The sequence below is a fragment of the Pipistrellus kuhlii genome, unplaced genomic scaffold, assembly GCF_014108245.1.
Source record: "Pipistrellus kuhlii isolate mPipKuh1 unplaced genomic scaffold, mPipKuh1.p scaffold_m20_p_5, whole genome shotgun sequence".
Lineage (NCBI taxonomy): Eukaryota > Metazoa > Chordata > Mammalia > Chiroptera > Vespertilionidae > Pipistrellus > Pipistrellus kuhlii.
Window position 1 is genome coordinate 25,316,184 of NW_023425551.1, and position 21,660 is coordinate 25,337,843.

Consider the following 21,660-nt stretch of genomic DNA (forward strand, 5'->3'; position numbering starts at 1 on the left):
AAATTTTAGGGAAAGTCTCAGGGAAGGGTCTCAATAGAATATTTCCCCAGCTATCCAGGTTTGTCCTTTAATATGCTGATTTATCAAAATGAACATATAGGGTCAAGGTTATGGTCTCTACTGATTGTTTAGTGCTAGGGCAGGGGGCCATTCATCAATGCTGCTGGTCCTGATGTCAGCCATGGTATAATTTAGGGTTTTGCTGTTTTTCTGGGCATGCAGCTGAAACACAATTGAGGCCTGGATGTTATCTCTAGTTTGACCAAAACTCTGTCTCTTCAGGGTACAGGCCCAAAGCTTTGTTCCTAACATTATTTGATGCTGATAAGAACCTCATTGTCTTAATGGTGAGGGCTTAATGCTTTAGGGCACATGTGTCAAACACAAGGCCCTCGGGCCAAATCCGTCCCGCCAGGCCTTGCAATGTGGCCCGCACGGGGCGCTGTCATCACTGCACTCCGCTGCGTTTCCATCACAATGACAGTTTATGACTGTTCAGTAAACCATTCGGCCCGTGATTTAGGCTGGATTTTAGATTTTGGCCCCTTCTCTGATTGAGTTCGACACCCCTACTTTAGGGAGTGGTCCTGCAAGGGAGAAGAGGGGGTGCTGGATGAGGTTAGTTTGAATCAGCTGTCTGTCTCAGTTTCCCCATTCCACTTGCAATCAATTTTTCTGGCTTCGTACTATCCTGCCTCATAACGACAGTCTTTTTAAATGATCTTCAACACAGATGGAAACAAATTTGACATGTTACAGGGAAAGTAGGCCAATTAGTGGTAAAGATGAGCAGTTTAAGGGAGGGAGCCAGAATAGTTCCTTACACTTGACAGAATAAAGAGGAAAGCAAAACATGATCTTAGCAGGGTCTTAATTTTTTAAGGAAATAGATCTTCCTTTTATAAAAATAGCTTTTTTTTGAGCTCCCGAATGAGGTAATTTTATCATGGTTTGAATGGATACAAAATCACCAATTTCTTTTATTTGTTGTACCAACACTCTTGATTTTTTTTCATTAATTTGAAAAATTGCCCCTTTTTTCCTAAAATAATTCTTCTAATAATTTTCTCATATTTCCCTAGATGCTACTTAGGGACAGTCTTTTACAAAGTATATATTCTCAGATTTTCTTCTCCAACAAGATGGTCGATTAAGATTTTTTTTTGAAAGTAACAATAGAAATGCCTACATAAAAAAATAAAAAATAAATAAAAAAATCTCCAGAATTCAGAAATGAGGAGGGAACTGGAGGTCAGAAAGTCATGGCTCTGAGCTGAAGCTGCTGCTTCACTAGGGAAGGCTTACCAGTCTTATGAAAATGGAATATTTTTTTAAACCATATTTGCTCAAGGTCTTAAGCCCAGAAAAAGAAAAGGAGTGCTCCAACCTTAGATGAAGGCATGTCTTTCCAAGAGTTAAATCCTCTTTAAAATGATGAATGTGAAAGCCTACCCAGCCACAAAAACTAGGCAGAGAAAGGTAGCTTTTCTCTGGTTGGGGTCTGACTGAAAAAAAGGAAATTTTTTTCTCAAGAAATAGAAACTCTTGCATGAGACTGCAAAAGTTTGAGATCTTGCTTCAAAGCATCTATGTGAAATGTAGGAAATGGGGAAAAAATTGGTAAGCATCTGGTCAAACTCTCCCTACATGCAAAAATTTGAAACAGTATTAATTAGAAATATATAACTATAAAGACATTTGTTCTTTTGTTTTATGTAAATAGATAGATGACAGGGAGACAGATAGATTGCCTGTTGTTCAGACACTCTTCCCAATGTTGGAGATGAAGGGAATGAGCAAATAACTCAATGTTCCTACTCATGTAGACAATACAAACCCTTCCTGTGGAAACATACAACAAGCACATAAATAAGGATTGCCAGGCACTCTAAAAATAAAGCAATAAAAGCATGCAGAGAGGTGAGAGTTGCTATAAAAGAAGTTCTTCCTGCCCCCAATAATCCCACAGAGGCCTTAACCTTCTTGCTGCTAAGTACACTTATTTGTTTATACTTCATCTTGTTTGATCTATTAATAGCATTTAGACCTGTGGCTCATTATCTGTTTTGAAAAAAATTGCTTTTCTTGACGTCCAAGGCATCACCCTCTATTATGCTTTTCTACCTCACTGTTTTTTTTTTAATCACTGCTGTAACATATATGAAAACAATATGAATTTATTATTTGCGCTTGTAGAGGTCAGAAATCCAAAAGCAGTCTCACTGAGCTAGCATCCAGGCGTCTGCAAGACTGTGTTCCTCTCTGAGGCTGGAGCAAAGAATCGTTTCCATTTTCTGAAAGGGTTCCCTTCCCTTGACTGCGGACTCTTTCCTCTTCGTCAAAACCAGCAATTTCACTTGTGCGTCCTTCGGGAGTCACATCTCCCTCTGATGACTTCTGTCTCCTTCTTCCACTTTTGAGGACCTTTGAGATTACATTGGGCCTACCAGATAATCCATGGATAATTACCCCATTTCAAGATAGTGAAAGATATCTACAAACTCTCTTTACCACGAAAAAGAGATCCATGTATCCATTGGTTCCAGGAATTAGGATGTGGATATATATATATTTTGTCTATCATACAGACAGATGTACAGCTATAGTGACAGTTCTAATCCTGAAACATTGTGAGAGTGATTGATGAATAACCTCAACAATAACCTTACCAATAACCTTGAGCCCCAGATTTTCTGCCTCCTGCCCTGGATACCCTGAGGACCTTACATACCCAACCTACCACTTAAAGTAAAGAATAAACATCTGGCCTAGCTGGTAGCTTTGAGGACATGACCCAGCACTGTGACCATGGTCCATTTAGATTTTTCATTCCATACCAGCTATTACCTGTTTTGAATAGTGTCTCTAGGAGTGCCTATAATAAATTCATATTGTTTTAAGTCATGATGTTTGTGGTGTAGGTTTGATATCCCCCATTAGGGTGTGTGTGGGAGGCAACCAATCAATGATTCTCTCTCATCATTGATGCTTCTATCTCTCACTTTCCCTTCCTTTCTGGGGGAAAAAAAGTATTTCATAAAATATGTTTTTGGTTTGTTTATTTCTTATTCTAGGGACTAGTGCAGGGTTATAGCCTCATGTGTAGTTAAAACTTGAACAATTAAATAAGATGCCTAGTTTAGACTTTGAAATTCTTAAAAATAAAAACTCAAGGTTTAGAGATGTGAAACTGAAATACACTAATAATGAGAGTATAAATCAAGACCAACTTTTCTAAAGAAAATTAGTCAAAATATAAGCTATAAAGATGCATATATTTTGGTAGAGTGAGTCTCTTTATTAAAAGCCATCCTAAGGAAATAATTAATAATGCATAACAATATTGCATGCCAATATTTAAAAAATAGCATTATCTTGTTTAATAGTGAAAAAATTTTAACCCAATACTCTCAAATTTCTAAAATAGAAGCCTAGTTAAAGGAAAGGCAGTATATTCATATAATGAAATATTATGCAATCATTAAATTTATATTAAGATAAATGTTTATAGATCTGAGCACTATTAACAATATGCTGATAAGTGGGTAAAAGAAGTCTATAAAAGAGTATGCTGAGTGATGTCATCTTTGAAGAATAGATGTATATTCTTGTATATTAGCTTAAGGAAATGTGCAGTTGTTAATGTGGTTTCTAGAATTGATTGAGTATGCCCTTCTTATTTATCTGATTTGTTAAATTTTCTTTTTAAATAATCATCACATAGTACTTTTATCCTGAGAAAAATAAGAATTACATTTGCACTAATCTTCAGAAAGCTATTAGTATTATACATGTAAAGAATTTTTAAGTGGGAATTGTATATAAATATTTCCCTATGTGGCATCTTATAGGTTTATGAAAAATGTCCTGCTATAGTAAGTAGGGACTAATGTACAACATTTATTTATGGAATTGTCTGTTTAGGATATTTCAGTCTTTAGAATCCTAACATGTAGAAGCTATGTGGCCGTAGGTATGACTGTATTGAAAAATGCATTTACCATGACTGCTGATAAGAAAATTACATTTATGCCATGCAATTAATCTAACATTTCACCTCAGAGATTTGAATTAAAACTAACCTATCTCCCTCCTGGTCTGTCTCTAGTCAGTACATTTTTGGTGGTAATACACCAAGTACTGTTGAACAGAAGAAGTGGAAATTCCCAATCTGGCCAGAATGGAATGAAATTGACATAAATGCAGAAAAGTGGGATGCAGGCAAAATTGGAAAAGAAAAAGACAAAGCAGGAAAAAGCCCTATTTTTGTAAGTAAATTTGAAGGTCACTAGATTTCATTTTGGTCTTTAACTCTATAATAGAAAAATATTTGCTAACCTGTAAGTATACTCATTTTTCTCCACAGCCTCAATTCCGAAGAGAACTTCTGTTTTTGTCCTCCCTCATCCTACTTTGTCATCCAAACTTAGTCCTGAGCTTTGGTGGGTCCCACTTGAATAAATGGGACAAGGGAGATGACCAAAGAGGCATAATGAAAAAAAGGGAAATTGATAGGACAGGTTAGCTAATGGGTTTTGGACAGAGTTGGGAACCAGGTATTTCCTTAACCAGGCTGTGGTTTAGAAAATGAGGGACCTCAGCAGACTTGTGAGCTGTTATTTGGAGTTTACAGGAAAGATAGTTGTTTTGTTTTAAAGAGAGTGAGAGAGTGTTACAGAATGGCTAGGTTGACTCTGGTGTCTTTATTTTATATTATATAGAGTACTCTGAAATAGTACTTAGTGGCATTTCCATTTTGTTCATAAAATGCAGAATCAGTAACTTGTTTCCAAAGGATATTCAATGCATATTACTAACTTCTGCCTCTCAGTTACTTGAGCAATTTCACATTAGAAATGTGTGTGGGAATGCATTCTTTATACCACATCTAAGTTGATTATGGAACTCTTAGGTGCACAGGGCTTTTTAACTTTCTGGGTCCAAATGAAAAAGTTCACATTTTACATATTTTAAATATGTTTATTGATTTTTTTTTTCTTCAGAGAGAGAGGAAGGGAGGGAGGGAGGGAGGGAGGGAGGGAGGGAGGGAGGGAGAGAGAGAGAGAGAGAGAGAGAGAGAGAGAGAGAGAGAGAGAGAGAGAGAGAGAGAGAAATGTGAGAGGGAAACATTGATTGGTTGCCTCCTGCTGGGTATCTAGCCTAAAACTTGGGCAATGTGCCCTGATTGGGAATCGAAAGGGAATTGAACCAGCAATCTTTTGGTGCAAGAGACCATGCCCAATCAACTGAGACATAGCACCCAGGGCTATTTTACATATTTTAATAGCATTCCAAACTTATGGAGATTGTGTGTAAGTTTGCATCAGGAAGGTAGTTTGTGCAAATCCTTAGCGAAGCCGTTGAGTACGGCAGTGCCAAAAGGTACCATCTGGGACAGAACTTTGCTCCGCTATCCCAGTTCTGTTCCTCAGGGTCGGCATTCATGGCTTGGGAAGCAGCAGTATCTTCACTGGAGTGATGGTGGACACTGCAAGGCTTGTATTACATTCCTGTGGTATATTGGCACAAGAGTGCATAGACATGATTTGTAACATTAATTTTATTTACCAGGATTAATTGCCTTAAGCATCAAACCATAACAGATATCCTTGAAACTTTATAGAAAGCTGCTACTTTGGATGTGAGGCTAGTGATCAGGGTAGCAGCCTCAGATGGATTAAACCTTCCCTTCAGGCCTAGAGTCTGGCCCCCTTCTTTGGCTAAATGATGGCAGTGAAAGAATATAATGGGTGAACCAAACCGAGAAGTATACGATGAAGTATTGCAAGGTGGATATAAGAAATATACCTAAAGCAAAGTGAAATGGAAAAGTTACCATTAACTTAATGTGAAGGGCTCACATCCTATAGGAAAGGTAATCAAACCAGGCTGAGCTCCACATTCACCTTGTTTTTGTTTATTTGTTTCTCTCAAAGACATTTATCAATTTAAGTCATTGTAATTAGAGTCCAAGTACAGACTAAGTCCTTGGGGCTTGTATCAGAAGGGAGAGAATCATTAAGGGCTTCCAAAGTAGGCAGAACTTGTCCAAAATCCCAGCAGTAACTACAGAGAAGTAATCTGAAAATTTTGCATATAATTTTATTTTGAGACATTTTCTCAACTTCTGAGCTATGTATTTGAAGGTGAGAAAATGAGTTAAAAATTAGCAGTTTGAAGGCTAAATAACTGGGAAAAGAATTAGAAAATTCCTGGTGCTATTGCCAGAAATTGGAATTCATGGTACATCAAAAGATAGGACTCCATTAAACACTCATCCTTTCAGGTAGGACTGCACTGTGTTCTGTATTGAGGAAAAGCAAACCAAATTTACACCAGCTTTACCAAATCCTGAGGCCCATTCTTGACTGGGTCAAGTTCGTCTGATACTCTGCTTGCCAGAAGAAAATAAAATTCTCCTCTCTGGAGGAAGATGTTATTATTTAGAGCCTGTAAAACTTTGTATGTTCAGTGTATAGCATATAACCAATTTTACTGGACATGAAGATAAAAAGAACCAAGCAACTGAAAACCAAGAGGAAAAAACAGATAATATAAACAGAACCACGGGTGACTCTGATTTTTGAATTATCAGACAGAGAACTTTAACCAAATTAATATTTGCAAGGAAAAAAAATGGGAGGGAACCCCAGAAGTCTAATACAGCTCTGGAAACCTCAGCCTATTGTTAAAAAACTTATTCATGAATCATTTGACTAGATGTTGGGGTTGCCTTGTCTCCATCCAAATTATTCCAGTATCTTAAATGTGTCAATAAACCACATGCTCTAGATATATAGAGACACTTAGCTTTAAAGCTTAGATGATGCCCTCAAATATAACCCATTCTCAGGACACACCAGCATTGGGATAAAAATATGATTACTATGAAAATCACAAAACAGTATTTATTCTCCCCCACCCCCATTCATTAATATGAAATTTAGTTACCTTTTTTCCCTTTGCAGATAGTTTGTATTTCTTAAGTATTAGGTCTAGTAATAATTAATGTCGTTTTCTAATATTTTTTAAAATCGAATTTATTTAAACAATACACAAAATTTAATCAACAATATAGTTGCCATTGTTTTCTACTACTTGTGCCCAACGCTCAGGAAGCATTTTAATCCCTCTGTTGTAAAATTCTTGTGATTTTGATGCAAAAAATTCGGTCAATGCATTTTTGAGGCATTCTTCATTATTAAATTTTTTTTCCAAGAAGAAAGTTTTGCAAAGAACGAAACAAATGGTAATCGGAAGGGGCAATATCAGGAGAATATGCAGGTTGAGGGAGAACTTCCCATTCCAACTGGCGCAGTTTTTCAGCAGTGATTCTTGCAGTATGCGGTCGTGCGTTATCGTGGTGAAGAATTACGCCCTTCCGATTAATCAGCGCGGGTTCTTTTTCTCTTAAAGCTTGGGCTAACCTTTCCAATTGGGCACTATACACTGCACTTGTAATGGTTTGGTTAGATGGTAAAAGTTCATAATGAAGAATTCCTTTAAAATTCCACCAAACACACAACATCACTTTTTTCCGCATGCAAGTCAGGTTTTGGCGTGGGCTGCGGAGCCTCATTTTTGTCCAACCATTGAGGCCGCCTTTTCAAATTAACATACAGCACCCAATTTTCATCTCCGGTAACAATTTGCTCTAAAAACGGCAAATGGTTTTGATGAGAGAGGAGCGAACTGCAAATTGTGACTCTTTGATGACGGTTGTTGTCGGTCAACTCATGAGGAACCCATTTTCCAAACTTTTGGACTTTGCCAAGTGCACGCAATTGATTGGAAATTGTTTTCTGGGAACAATTGAAAGTTGTCGCAATCTCTTGTTGGGTAATTTGAGGATTTTGCACCAAAAGAGCTTGAAGAGCTTCTTGATCAAAATTGGACACACGGCCTCGACCATTCTTGTCATCTAACGAAAAATTTCCCTCGCGAAATTTCTCAAACCAACGCTGGCATTTTCTGGCGCTAACTGCATCTTGACCAAGAGCACTACAGATGTTTTTTGCAGCCTCACTTGCTTTTCTTCCTAATTGGAACTCGTAAAGCATGCAGTGCCGAATATGCTCTTCACCCGCCATCTTCTTACCCTAGTTTTGCAACAAAAACCAAACCAAACACAAACTTTTTCAAGCAAAACTTGTTAATTGCACTTCACACATTCTGTAGATACCACGTGTTTGAAGGTTATGTCAATACAAGTCAACGCCAAGCAAGATTTTAATCGAATGTTTGAAAACGACATTAATTATTACTAGACCCCTTTTGTTTGTACTCCTAACACACACACACACACCCTTATGAGCTGTGAAAACTTTTTACACAGTAGCTGCCTGAAGCCTCTCTAACTTACTAGACCACTAATACTTGTGAGTAGACTCTTAGATATCATTCTTTTTTCAGAGCTCACTAATTGACCTTGAAATTTAATGAGTTAATTTAATCTGGGGTATTTATCCCAGGGAAATGTAAATATGTTCAGATAGAACCTGTAACCAATCACAAATGTTCATAGCAGCTTTATTAGTAACAGCCTAGAACTGGAAACCGTCCAGGTGTTCAATGGACAGAAGGTAAGCAAACAAATATCTAGATTAGGGGTGTCGAACTCAATCAGAGAAGGGGCCAAAATCTAAAATCCAGCCTAAATCGCGGGCCCAATGGTTTACTGAACAGTCATAAACTGTCATTGTGATGGAAACGCAGCGGAGTGCAGTGATGACAGCGCGGTGCGGGCCACATTGCAGGGCCTGGCGGGACGGATTTGGCCCGCGGGCCTTGTGTTTGACACATGTGATCTAGATCATGAACTATTGCTCAACAATAAACAAGAACAAACTATTGATACATACAACAACTTGGGTGAAATGAATCTCCAGAGAATTAGGCTAAGAGGGGATAAAAACTGGTCCAAAAGGCTACATACTATATGATTCTATTCATATAACATGATGGAAATGGCATAATTATGGAAACAGGACCCAGATTAGATCAATGCATTATTAATTTTTAAGAATGAGTTGTTTTTATTTTAATAGAACCATATAGAGATAAAACTCAATGTATTTTTATATAGCATTATTTTGAAGACCCTGAAGGCAAGATTGAATTACCACCATCACTGAAAGTTTATTCCTGGAAACGTCCACAGGATTTTTTATTTAATCGGGTAAGAAGTATTTTCATTATTAAACAAAATATATATTAACAATGGCATGCAATATGGTAATTTATGAAAATTTACATTTTTAAACAATTTAGGATAATTTTTCTTGTGGTATTCAATAATAATAACAATAATAAATAAGTAATTGCATTTTGGCATTTAAATTAGGAATAAATGTTTGTCGGTATGTTTGAATATTGCTTGTACTGATTTCCAAAAGACTACTGGAATTTTATTAAGTGCCTCCAGTTTTCTTTCTCTTCTCCCCATGGTGTCACATTATGGCCCTTAATTTCTGACAGACTTTCTCCTTTCCACTTTTTAGCAGGAACTTATATGGCATGAAGGTTGGTTTACTTTAGTGTTTATTAGCCTTAATTTTCAAGGTTAAGAGACTTGCATTTGGATCTCTCTATCCCAGGGATTGTTGAAGCACTTTCCAAGGGCCACTTTCATTTCTAGACACTACGCCCAGCCACTTTCATCATATTGACTAGGACATAATCTGAGAAATCTATTTAAAACAGCATGTATGTACATGAAATGTTATACCCACTGACCTATTTTCCTAATAGCTCTGTTCATTGAAATATATTTGGTGATTCCAAGTACTTAATTATCATGAATGCCTTTTTTCCCTTCTTGGATCTTTTAATATGCATAGAAAATCAGTTGGCTTAATTAGTTACTAGTTAGCAAGTCAAATGGTTGTAATGGAGCTGATTCTTTCATACATTATGAAATCATTGAATCTCTGTTTCTATACAAAGTAATTTTAACCCAAAAGTTTTATTCTTTATAAGCACTACCAATGCAAGAAAATATAATTTATTCACCATATTTTTTCCATTACTGTTACTAGCTGAGGAAGTCAGATAATCCTACATTTAAAAATATTAAGATGAGAAAATGGAAAGATACATCTCTCTTCATCAGAGTATTTATGAAATGTTTACTTGTAAGACATTTTAAATGCAAGGAATCAAATATACATGAAGCGTGCTTATAAATTACTTACAGTGTTAAGTAATGTTAACATAAAGACTATGAATTTATTACATTAATATAATGCACTTAATAACAAGATATTATTAATAATATCTAAGCTCTGCTCAATTTAACTGCAGCATTTGCATTCCATGCAAATAAAGGATATGAATGCCATAAAATGAGATTGTCACAAATTTGAATAAGTAGAAAAGTTTTATAAAAAATATATTTAAAAAATCTTTTTAGAATACCTTATTTCTGAGAGATACATTTACAGTAAAAGTAAATTAATGGATTGTTGTTGATGATACTTCCACCAACATTTATCATAATATTGTCATCCCTCTGCCTCTACTCTCCCTGGGCACTGACTCCTTCTTTTGATCCACCATGTTGGTGTATAGACAGACAGAACTGAAAGTCTAGCTATGTGGGAAAGTCTTCAGATAGTGTTTTTCAAGTTTTAGTGTCTAGATCCACCGTAATAAATACATTTTACACTGGGACTCATTAAATATAGACATATATAAAGTTTTGACAAAAATTCTGCAAAGTAATAATGACCTTTTTATGTAAAATGGACTCTATTTTAGTCTATTCCTTAGCTAGATAGAGCATTCTGATTCATTAAGCTGATTTCATGAATCAGTAAATAAATTGCAACACACAATTTAAAAGTACAATACAGTCTAGAAACATACCCCAGAACACACTTAGCAAAAGTTGAAGTCAGAGGACATGATTTAAATCAGAGAGAAGCTAAGATATTAACTTAAAGGCCTGGGTTTTGAGATATCAGAATCAACATGGACCATTCTTAATCAGAAGGTTTGCAAGTCCTGAACACAGAATGAGCGAGCAAATCTGTTTATTGATAAGAGCCAGATATTGGTGGCCCAGGCCCATGACTGTTGATTGCATTGAACAAATGTAAGATGTCTGAGGATTTATCTTGTCCCAGGTTTAGGCATAGGTGATAGAGGTACTAAAATACCATTGTGGAGACCTCTGCCTTAGTATCTGTATCTTTTACAAGCTATTAGTTCCTCTTTTTCTTTTGTCAGTATGTGTCTATTAAGTTTAACCTTTAAAACCTGAGATATCCAATACTTACTTAACTTCTATTTGATTAAGTATAATCAATTATAATTAACTAAAGGCCTGGTGTATGAAATTCGTGCACGGGGGACTAAGGGTTCCTCAGCCCGGCCTGTGCCCTCTCCAATCCTTGAGAAATGTCTGACAGCCTGTTTAGGCCCAATCCCTGCCTAAACCAGAGTTGGACATCCCTCTCGCAATCTGGGACCGCTGGCTCTTAACTGCTCACCTACCTGATCACCTTTAACCACTTTTTCTGCTTGCCTGGGTGCCCCTAACTGCTCTCCCCTGCTGATCTGATCTCCCCTAACTGCCCTCCTCTTTTGGCCTGGTTGCCCCTAACTGTTCTCCCCACCTCTGCCTCAGCCCCCACCACCGTGGCTTTGTCCGGAAGGATGTCTGGAAGGATGTCCGGAAGATGTCCAGTCTAATTAGCATGTTACCCTATTATTAGTATAGATATTTAGTTAATACATTTTAAAGCTGGGCAAGAATTTTAAAAGGTGTCACGGTTAATGATTTTTTTAATCCAAGATGAAGGTATTTTTTCAGCTTCCAGATGTTAACTAAGCATCAGTTTTAGCTTTTGAGTAGTTAATTTAAATTTCAAATCACAATTTTAAACTCTCAGTTTATGCATGCTCAGTTTGTCTGTATAATATCTTATAACATTTTATTTATATATTAAAATATTTATATGTTAAAATATTGTATTTTATAGGCATTGTATTATTTAATTAATGCCACCTGCACCTGTAACAGATAATAATGTGCTTACTTTTTGCCTCTAACTTCTCTGGTTGTAAGAGATGAAATCGGGTTTGGCCTGTGGACACATGAGCTACCTATCCTTTCTATTTCCTAAGGAATAATACCTTCTTTAAAATATTTTATTTCAGGTTCCAGTAGTTGTAAAGAATGAAACCCAGTTTGACTTGTTTTCAGTAAATGAACATTTACTCTGCAGTGAGGTATGTACAGAAGCACCAACTAAAGCCTCGTTGCAAAATGCCTTCCGGACCAGCTTAAGCAATTCCTAGTTTCACTTCTCCTTTGCTCACCTTTAAGTTTCAGTATAACTGAGCTGTGATTACACTGGACTTTCAAAGGGAAAGAGAAGCCCCTTTGTGTTCAGCAGGCAAATTGTGGGGAGCTGTTAGTATCAGCGCTGCTTGGTCCCCTCTTCTGCCCAGGGTTCTGGCTTCTCATGATCTAAGCTTTTCTCCTCCAGCTCCACGTTACTAGCAATTGACTTAAAGTTGCTCTCACCTAGAGAGCTGGGTATTATATTGTTTGATTTGCTAATATGGGGGAAATCATGGGGTGCGGTTTGATTGAAACACCTCCTCTAAACAAGCCAGATATTTAGCACAGTGGTCCTACTTCCTAAGGGGGTGCACCTCCCCCCTCTTTTTATCCATCAGAAGCAAACTTGTTCCACTTCCCCAAGGTAGTTACTCAGAGACAGGGGATTTCTGATCATTTTCTTTTAAGACTAACTAGAGGAGTGGAGCATAGTCATTATTGACTCAAACCCTTTGTCTTTCTTACGTTCCATATTTCAACAAAATTATCTCCACATTTATGAATCCTAAACATATACAGACTTTAGCGGTTTTATTTTCCAAGAGAGGAGATTATAAAATAATATGTAGTATTGTCATATATACAAGGGGATATCTGATTGGCCTATTTCAGCTTAACCAAAATAAAGCAAGTTAAGAAAAAACATAAATTTTATGAGGTGAGTTTCAAGTATTTAATCTGTAAATACCAGTCAGTAAAACATGAGATGAGTATTTCAGAAAAGCTAGTACTACTGTTGGCTTTACTCAGCACCCACTGTGACACACAGATTTCGTATGTATTGTTTCTATTACTCACAAAGAAGTCCGAAAAATAGATACTTTAATCTGCATTTTATAGATGAAAAACTGAAACTGATAGAGGTCCAAGTGACTTACTCAAGAACAGAAGGACTTGAAGGAGTATTCAAATCCTGGTCTCTATTTCTACTCCAAAGCTCAGCTCCCCACTGGGCCTCCCTGCACGTTTTTAACGCAGCCAGGGGGAGTTTCACTCGGAGCATTTCTGCATCTGTAGATCAACACATGAATTATGAGCTTAGCCTAACACACGTACAGGCTTTTAAAAATTAGAGTATATCTATATGTGAGTGCAATTTTAATTTTTTTCATGTCTCATTCCTTGTCTCATTAGTCTTATTGATAAGAAAGATAATTTTTTTTCTCAAGCTTCTCAACATTTACAGAGAAGTAGCTCCCTCATTTATAAAAAGTTTAATTCCAAAGTAAATCATTGTTTTCAGAAACATTCATGTGTTCTCTCTGTCTCTCTCTCTCTCTCTCTCTCTCTCTGTCTCTCTCACACACATACGCACACACACACATACACACACACACACAGAATTCAAATGAAAGTCTATGTCAAATGGAGGTCATTGACAGTTTACTCTGGAAGACAGATTTTAGCTAAGAATATGTTTTATATTACATCTTTTAGCCTGTAATGTGACAATATTTCCCCCAAACAAAAGCAAGATGTATGGCTTTATTCTGCAGGTCAGTAATGAAAATGTGAACACGTTACATATAGAACTTAATGTTGTTATTGGAAGTAGGTTTTTAACTGATTTCTCCCCTAAGTCACAGTCCCAACAGCTGAACAATAACTAACACTGATGGTTTTTGTATCTAGTTGATGAGATGGATTATCAGCGAAATCTATGCCGTGTGGAAGATATTCAATGGGGCTTTTCTGAACAATAATTTTAAAGGGACCACAGGGGAGCCTCCGATTCTCATCTGGAAGCCCTGGGAACACATTTACTCTCTGTGCAAAGCCGTGAAGGGTCACATGCCTTTGTACAATAGCTATGGAAAGTACATTGTGAAACTTTACTGGATGGTAAGCTCATGTTCGTGTGCATGGAAATCCATTTTCTTTAATATCAAAATATTTCTGCCTCTGGGCTGATACCTAGGCTAATACAAAATGATGGGGTTTATGCAGGATATCAATCCCCTAGCTGCTAGGGGGAAATGTCCTGCATTCGTAATTTGGGATTAATAAGAAACCGTTGTTTCTCCTGTGATACCAGTTACCTGTGCTTTTTATTTTTTATTTTTATTTCTTTATTGATTAAGATATCACATGTTTGTCCTCATCTCTCCATTCCCATCCCCCCATTCCCATCCCAAACCCTTCCCCACACATGCCCCTCCTTTCAAATCTCTGAAATTATTGGAGTCATATTTTAAAAAAAATTATTAGAAGAGAAAATAACTTCTTCAATTCCCTTACCTATTTATTTATCATCAGGAGGTAGGCTGGCAGACTAGACTTCAGAGTTTAGACACCTTTGTGTGGCTCATGGGGAAATGCTCTTTCTGAAGACCCAGAGTCCCAGGCAAGACATGAGAGGCATGAGACAGAGTCCCAAGAGGCATGAGAGGGGAGCTATGGCATTGAGAGAAAGTGGATCCTCTGTAGATAGTGTTGAGGAAGGATGGAAAGAAGGAAAACATGGGAAGAGTGAGGAGGTCAGATATCTGGGGATTTCGCCCCCCCAGTTCTGCACATTCACCTAAACCTGATTTGAGAAGGGGTTTGAAGTTATTAAGAATTTCAGAACAGTATCAGCAAAACATTAAGTATTACTTTCAACCTCAATTTCTCTCTCTCTCTCTCTCTCTCTCTCTCTCTCTCTCTCTCTCTCTCTCTCTCTCTCCCTTTCTCTCTCTCTCTCTCTCTCTCTCTCCTTCCTAACATCCTTCCTTCTCAGATTTCTTTCCAGACAGGGATCAGCATTTATTAGTACTACATTCCACTTTGCATAGAAAATGTGATTTATTTCTCTTTAACTATACTGATTTCTCACTATCCCAAACCTACTTAGATTCAGAAAATTTTAAGAAATGTATAGATAGCATAGTCTGTCCTTGAGGTCTCAGAGCCTCTCTATATGAAATTTAAAATTCAGGTTTTCATACCAGTTTTTCCCATAAAAGTATTTCCATTATTTCCAGTTTGGATTCTAAGTAAATAGCATCAAGGTTATTTGACACCAGCCAGACCAGAAGGAACTGAGTAGCATAAAGAACAGCATTATGAAGCAGAGCAGTTTTCTCTCTTCTTTCATCTGCAGGGATATATCTGGAATATATATAGTCTAGTCATGTACTTTCCAATGTCTGATTCTTTTGGCTCCTTGAAAGAAACAAATTCATTATTGCTTTCCACTTGAAATATTCATTGCTCTTGGCAGCATTTCCATGATTGTCCCAATGCTTTCATTTGTCTCTGAATAAACAGAAAACAGACACATTGGGACCAATAATTTCCCCCAGTTGCCATCAATCTATTGGTATAAAAAATGTGTTAGCTTTTGTTTCTGATTAAACCTGGTACTTTTTAAGGACAATATTATTGTAGAATTCAGAGTTTATTTTTATTTATTTTTTTATAGATTTTTATGGAGAAAGAGAGGAAAGGGAAAAAGAGAGAGACATCAATTTGTCATTGTACTTACTGATGCATTCGTTGGTTGATTCTTATATGTACTCTGACCAGGGATGAAACCTAAAACCTTGGTGTGTTGGGAAGATGCTCTAACCAATCGCACTACCGGGCCAGGGCAGTTTCTTAAACGGTGGAGGTGCAGAAACCTTAAGTGCTTCCATGCCCCAGCCAAGACCCCCTGAGTCAGCCTCTGGGCAGAGCCTGCAGGCTGCATTTGAAACAACCGCTCTCCCACCGGGGAGATTTTTGTTGTTCTCTAAACCATATAAACAAGACATAGACCACGACAAACTATTTTTCTAACATGCAGTTACTTTTTTACAAAATGTAAATTTTTAAACTCTTATTTCATTATTATTAACATTCTACATGTTTTTAATAAAACAAATTCAAACGCTGTTAAAATGTTCAGAGTAGAAAATGAAAGTTCCCTGACTCTGCCTATATAGACAATCGCAGATTTATGTATATCCTCCTATACTTTTTCCCTTAGAAACCTAAGCAAACCTACTACATATCATTTGTAGCATCAATAATATCATGTAGTAGTTGTTGTTCTGCATTTTTTTCCCCTAACCATGGACATTTTTTATGCCAGTTTATCTACTTTGTACACCATTGTTTGAATACAATAATGACTACACATACTTTGCTAATTTCATATGGACAGACATTTAAGTTATGGACCAGTGTTTCAGCAATACAAAAATAATACTGTATAATAGTATCTTTGTGTATAGACCTTTACCCATTTTCATGACTATGTTTTCTTGGATTTCTACATGTGTAATTAATTTTTCTGTCAAAATACATGCAAATTCTTAATGTTGATAAGCATATTTAGTTACTCTTTTGTTTTAATTTGTATGTACAGTACTTTATATTTCATATAATTGGAATTTAAGTCTGTTAATTTTTTTTGAGGGGAGGAATTTGTTTCCCTTTTCCTGTCCTCCTGTGAGTTTCTTGAACATTTCATAGGATTCCATTTTGATTTATCATCTATTAGGAAAGAAAGAAAAAGACATAAACCAGGCAATGTAAGTTTAGAGTTACAAGTGTCATACAAAGAAAGCATTTTTGTTTTTTTTACTCTATTGCTTCTGTCTACCTGGGGAAAATATACTATTCCTTGACTTTTCATTTCAAATGCCACCTTCCTGTGGAGACATTAGCAAAATTAGTTATACTTTCTTTCCTGGTCCTAGAGCACTTTGAACATATGGAATTTCATATTGTTTTTTTCCTCACTAAACTATATATAAGAATTCAATTGTATTGGCCCTGTGTTATGTCTGTCTTTAGATTCACAATGCTTTTATACAGCTGAAAATAGTCATTAGGTAAAGGAAGAATTCTGTAATAAATTCTATATGTAAAACCAATGATAACAAAAAACTTGAAGTTCATAATCATTAATGTTATCATTGCTTCAAGCTTTTAATTATGAAGTAATATGCATATAGGTGAATGTATAATGATTGTATTAAATAAAGTATTAATTAACTTCATGTTAAAGATTAGATCTTTAATTACAAGTGGGAGTAATATGATCATCAGAAACATAAGATTACTGAGCTTAATAATTACTAAAATTACATTTAGAGAATTTTTATTATGACTATATTAAATTATATTAAATTATTTAATTATGCCCAAATTCATTCATGGTTATATAATGTTTTGATTTTGTTATTTTGAAACACTTTACTGCATTATGTAGGATGGGACATCCAAGAATATGCTTACAAAACTTCATAAATAAAGACAGATGTCTTTGTCCTTATTTGAATGCATCATATTTTACATTAAGTAAAATAATAAGCCAAAACCTCAGCCAGAGTAGTACTAAAGACCAGTATGTCAGTCTTTAGATGTAAGTAGTTAAAATAAAATTATAAAACAAAAAATATAAAACAGTAAATAATGATGTCAGTAGTATACAAGGTGGGGCAAAAATAGGTTTACAATTGTTTGTTTGGAAAACAATACAATAATTAATGAATAATAATCCAAGAATAAACTCTGTGTCACATATAATTGCAAACCTATTTTTGCCACCCCTCCCCCCCGCCTCCCTCTCCCTTGCATAATAATGTATGAGTGAAAAGAACATAAATCATTGATGATACATTTCTTTCTTCTCATTTTTAGGGTTGCTGGAGAAAGATAACCATTGATGACTTTCTGCCTTTTGATGAAGATAACAATCTACTGCTTCCAGCTACAACTTATGAACTTGAACTCTGGCCAATGCTTTTGTCTAAAGCTATCATTAAACTGGCAAATGTTGAGTATGTAGAATGTGGAATTATCACTCACTTGTATAAAAACAAAAAGGCAGACCACAGTAAAAAGAACACTACTACATCTATATTCCACAGCTTTATTTTTTATTAATTTTTAAAAACTTTCTTTTCAAACAGTGTGAATTTTCTAATGTAAAAAATGTATATGCCAAAGTCACTAATTTGAAGTATTGTGTTAACCAGCAATCAAATAAAATTTCCCCCAATGAAGGAATTTAAGAAAAGTAGTCTACATTCATTGCTCTCTATGAATGGAAAGTCAGCCACAGAAATGAATGCTTCAGCTTAAGGGAAGAAAGAAGTTGTTTTGTAGAGAAACAATACTGACTCATCTAAATGCTGAATAATTTGCTGGGATCCAGTTAAAGGGTTAGGTCTGTGCAACAAATAATGTGCTAATGTTGAAAACCCTGAACTCTTTCTGAAGGATGCCAACACGCTCCTTATGCTGTTGATAACATTGGTCCCTTTTAATACATTCCTGGTGCTAACTATTCACATATCTTCAATATCCTTATGAAATCTGCTTGCACTTTGCATGACTTGTGCACCAGCATAGATGAGGGATTTCTGCTGTTTATTCTCTCAGATTCATGCGCAGAGACCTGTGGTCATTCCATCTTGGCCCTAGAGATGCAAACAGGCGTAGATGCTTGAGTTGCCAATGCATGGTTACTTTGGGTCTTTGTTTGGGGAAGAGAATACTCACTTCCACTGCACCAGCTTAAATTTGACATACCCCACCCCTCACAGTGTGTCCTAACAGCTCAGTGTCAGCAGAACATATGTACAGTCACATCTGCCATTTGCTCAAAGCCCAGCGCTCCCCCTTCTGTGAACATAGCAAGATCAGTCAGAAGGCTGGCCTGCTCTTCCTCTTCCTGGATTTTCTTTGGCTCAGCTTCCTTTTTCTCCCCCAAGGCTAAACCACAAAACCACTCCTCCTGCCATCCTCTTCATCCCCTACCCCCTTCCCCTCTTTCTCTTAACAACCCTCAATTTCCCATTGGGAATTTGTTTCACCCAGCTTGCAGTGCTTCATTCCAATAATTAAAGAAAAACAACTTTATCCCATAATTTTTTTTTTTTTTTGGTGTACTAGGACACCCTGCAGTTTATATATGACAGTTTTCATGGATTTATATGTTTTTATAATCTATTGTAGTTTTCATAAAACCCTAAAAAATTAAAAATATGTTGATGCTACTAATCTTTCTAAATTATGAGATTCTCTCAAGTTTTCTTGTCTGTCATTCAGAGCAAGAGAGAGACCAGTGTCAATATATTAATAAGTAGTAAATTTTAATTTATGTTTTATTTTCTATAAAAATAACTCTAAAGCCCCAGCCAGTTTGACTCAGTGGATAGAGCATTAGCTCATGGACCCAAGGGTCCCAGGTTCAATTCTGGTCAAGGGCATGTACCTAGGTTGCAGGTTCAATCCCCGCCCCCAGTTTTTGTTGCATGTGGGAGGCAATCAATTGATGTGTTTCTCTCATATCAATGTTTCTCTCTCTCAGTCTCTCTCCCTTCCACTCTCTCTAAAAATTAATAATCAATGGGAAAATATCCTTGGGTGAGAATTAAAAAATAATAATAATTTAAAAATAACTCTAAGTTCAAAATTTTTCTTCCTGTAAAATAAATAAATACTCATCCAATATCTTCCTAGGTAGCTGAACACTATTAAGTATTCACACTGATGACAACTACGTTTATTTTATTTATTTATTATTTATATATTTATCAATCCTCTCCACAGGATATTTTTTCCATTGATTTTTAGGGAGAGAAGAAGAGAGAGGGAAAGAAAGAGAAACATCGATGTGAGAGAAACACATCAATTGGTTGCCTCCTTTACATGCCCAGGCCAGGGCCCGGGCCGGGAGGACCCTGCAACCAAAGTATGTGCCCTTGATAAGAATCAAATCTGAGACCCCTTGGTCCACAAGCCAATGTTCTATCCACTGAGCAAAACTGGCTAGGGCTATGTTTGTTTATTTTGAAAGAAAACAATGTTCCTAATTGTCAAACCTTACCTGAATATCTGAGAATTAAAGCAGCAAGGTCAGTGAAACATTAAAGGCATGACCTGAATAAATGAAGTGGCATTTTGTCTTTCTTAAAGCTATAGTTCAATAGAATTTTCTAGCAACTTGAGTAATAGAATTATTGTGATTTTTAAAAAATAAATAAACCCAGCTTGGAAATAAAAGATCAGACTTAACATAAGACATTTCTTAGGCTTTAAATATAATTGTATAACTTATATTTGTCTACAAATTTTCTCAGATTATATTTATTGTCATATGAATTTTAGCTTCCTACATTAAAAATTAATATTTAGTAGTTGTTTCAATATCACTGTGAGATATGTAAAGGAAAAAGCATTATTTATGTGAGGCTTTTACAGTCAATTCTTAAATATGATTATCCAAAGAAGAATTTAGACTAAACTATGAATTATCTCAATAGATACTTGTTATCTTTGAGATATGTAGATGCATCAATTCATCTATCATCACTATATGGTTGACTAAAGATGTGACTCCTGGGCAGAAGAGGGATTTGCCTGTTACTATAAATGGATTAATCTAGTCAGAAAAAGAAAAAAAAGAAAGAAAAAAACTAAAATGAGAAGAGTGACATTTGGTCAATCACAATGTCATTTGATTTTATGCTATGGTGGCAAATCCACTGGTTTGTATAGGATAGGACAGCTGTCTGTGGTTTCTCTGAAATTATCTAATAATTTAATTAAGGATGTCTGATGCCCATCTTGACTTGCCATATATGAGACTCACAATACACAGCTTCATAGGCATCTTAGAATAATTACTAAAACCAGAAACATGAAGTCACTGCTCTATTTTTAAAATAACAACATGACAACATATTGAGTATATAAAATATATAACATTATCTGTATATATTTTAACATAGGTCACATATATGAATATGTTTTATGTATATGACAGTAATCTTAAATTTATGTCTTTTAAAAATAAAGCTTATAATCATGTTTTGCAAATAGATGTGACATTTTATCATAGTCTACTTAAGTGCTTTACCAAAACAAGTAATTTGACTGTTGGAATAGTATTTTCTTTTACTACAATGTTTAACCAGTATGACCCCTACATTCATTATTATATCACTATGTAATAGAGATTCCTACGTCTTATATACCTCTCTGTGCTTTCAAATTTATTAACTATACCACTGTGCATTTGCTTCTTTAGCATCCATATAATAGAGAAGAGAGAACTGGGAGAGTCTACCATTATTCATGCACTTACAGGATGGTTACCGGAAGTCATTCCTCTCCAGTAAGTTTGACCATTAACTTACTTGTGGGGTTTTTTCTTTCTCCCCTTGTAAAGTTTCTTTAACCAAAACATTTATACTTTTTAAGAAAATTTCAAGAAAAGTTACATCTTATAAAAATGTTGGGGATAATAACATTTTATAGGTTTACATAAAATTCTTTGAGAATTTCAAGACAAGAGACTATGCTTTCATCCTGAGTTAATTAACTGTATATGT

The 21,660-nt window shown here is 35.8% G+C and overlaps 1 protein-coding gene across 1 annotated transcript in view; it reads left to right on the forward strand.

Moving 5' to 3' along the window:
• The first annotated feature begins 930 nt into the window (after positions 1 to 930).
• Positions 931 to 21,660, forward strand: part of ADGB (androglobin) — a 112,059-nt gene continuing 91,329 nt past the window's right edge. The window contains exons 1-7 of the mRNA XM_045572888.1: positions 931 to 935; positions 4,109 to 4,268; positions 9,086 to 9,178; positions 12,163 to 12,234; positions 13,982 to 14,191; positions 17,960 to 18,099; positions 21,357 to 21,443. Of these exons, the coding sequence (XP_045428844.1) occupies positions 931 to 935; positions 4,109 to 4,268; positions 9,086 to 9,178; positions 12,163 to 12,234; positions 13,982 to 14,191; positions 17,960 to 18,099; positions 21,357 to 21,443 (767 nt within the window). The remainder of the gene's footprint in view (positions 936 to 4,108; positions 4,269 to 9,085; positions 9,179 to 12,162; positions 12,235 to 13,981; positions 14,192 to 17,959; positions 18,100 to 21,356; positions 21,444 to 21,660) is intronic.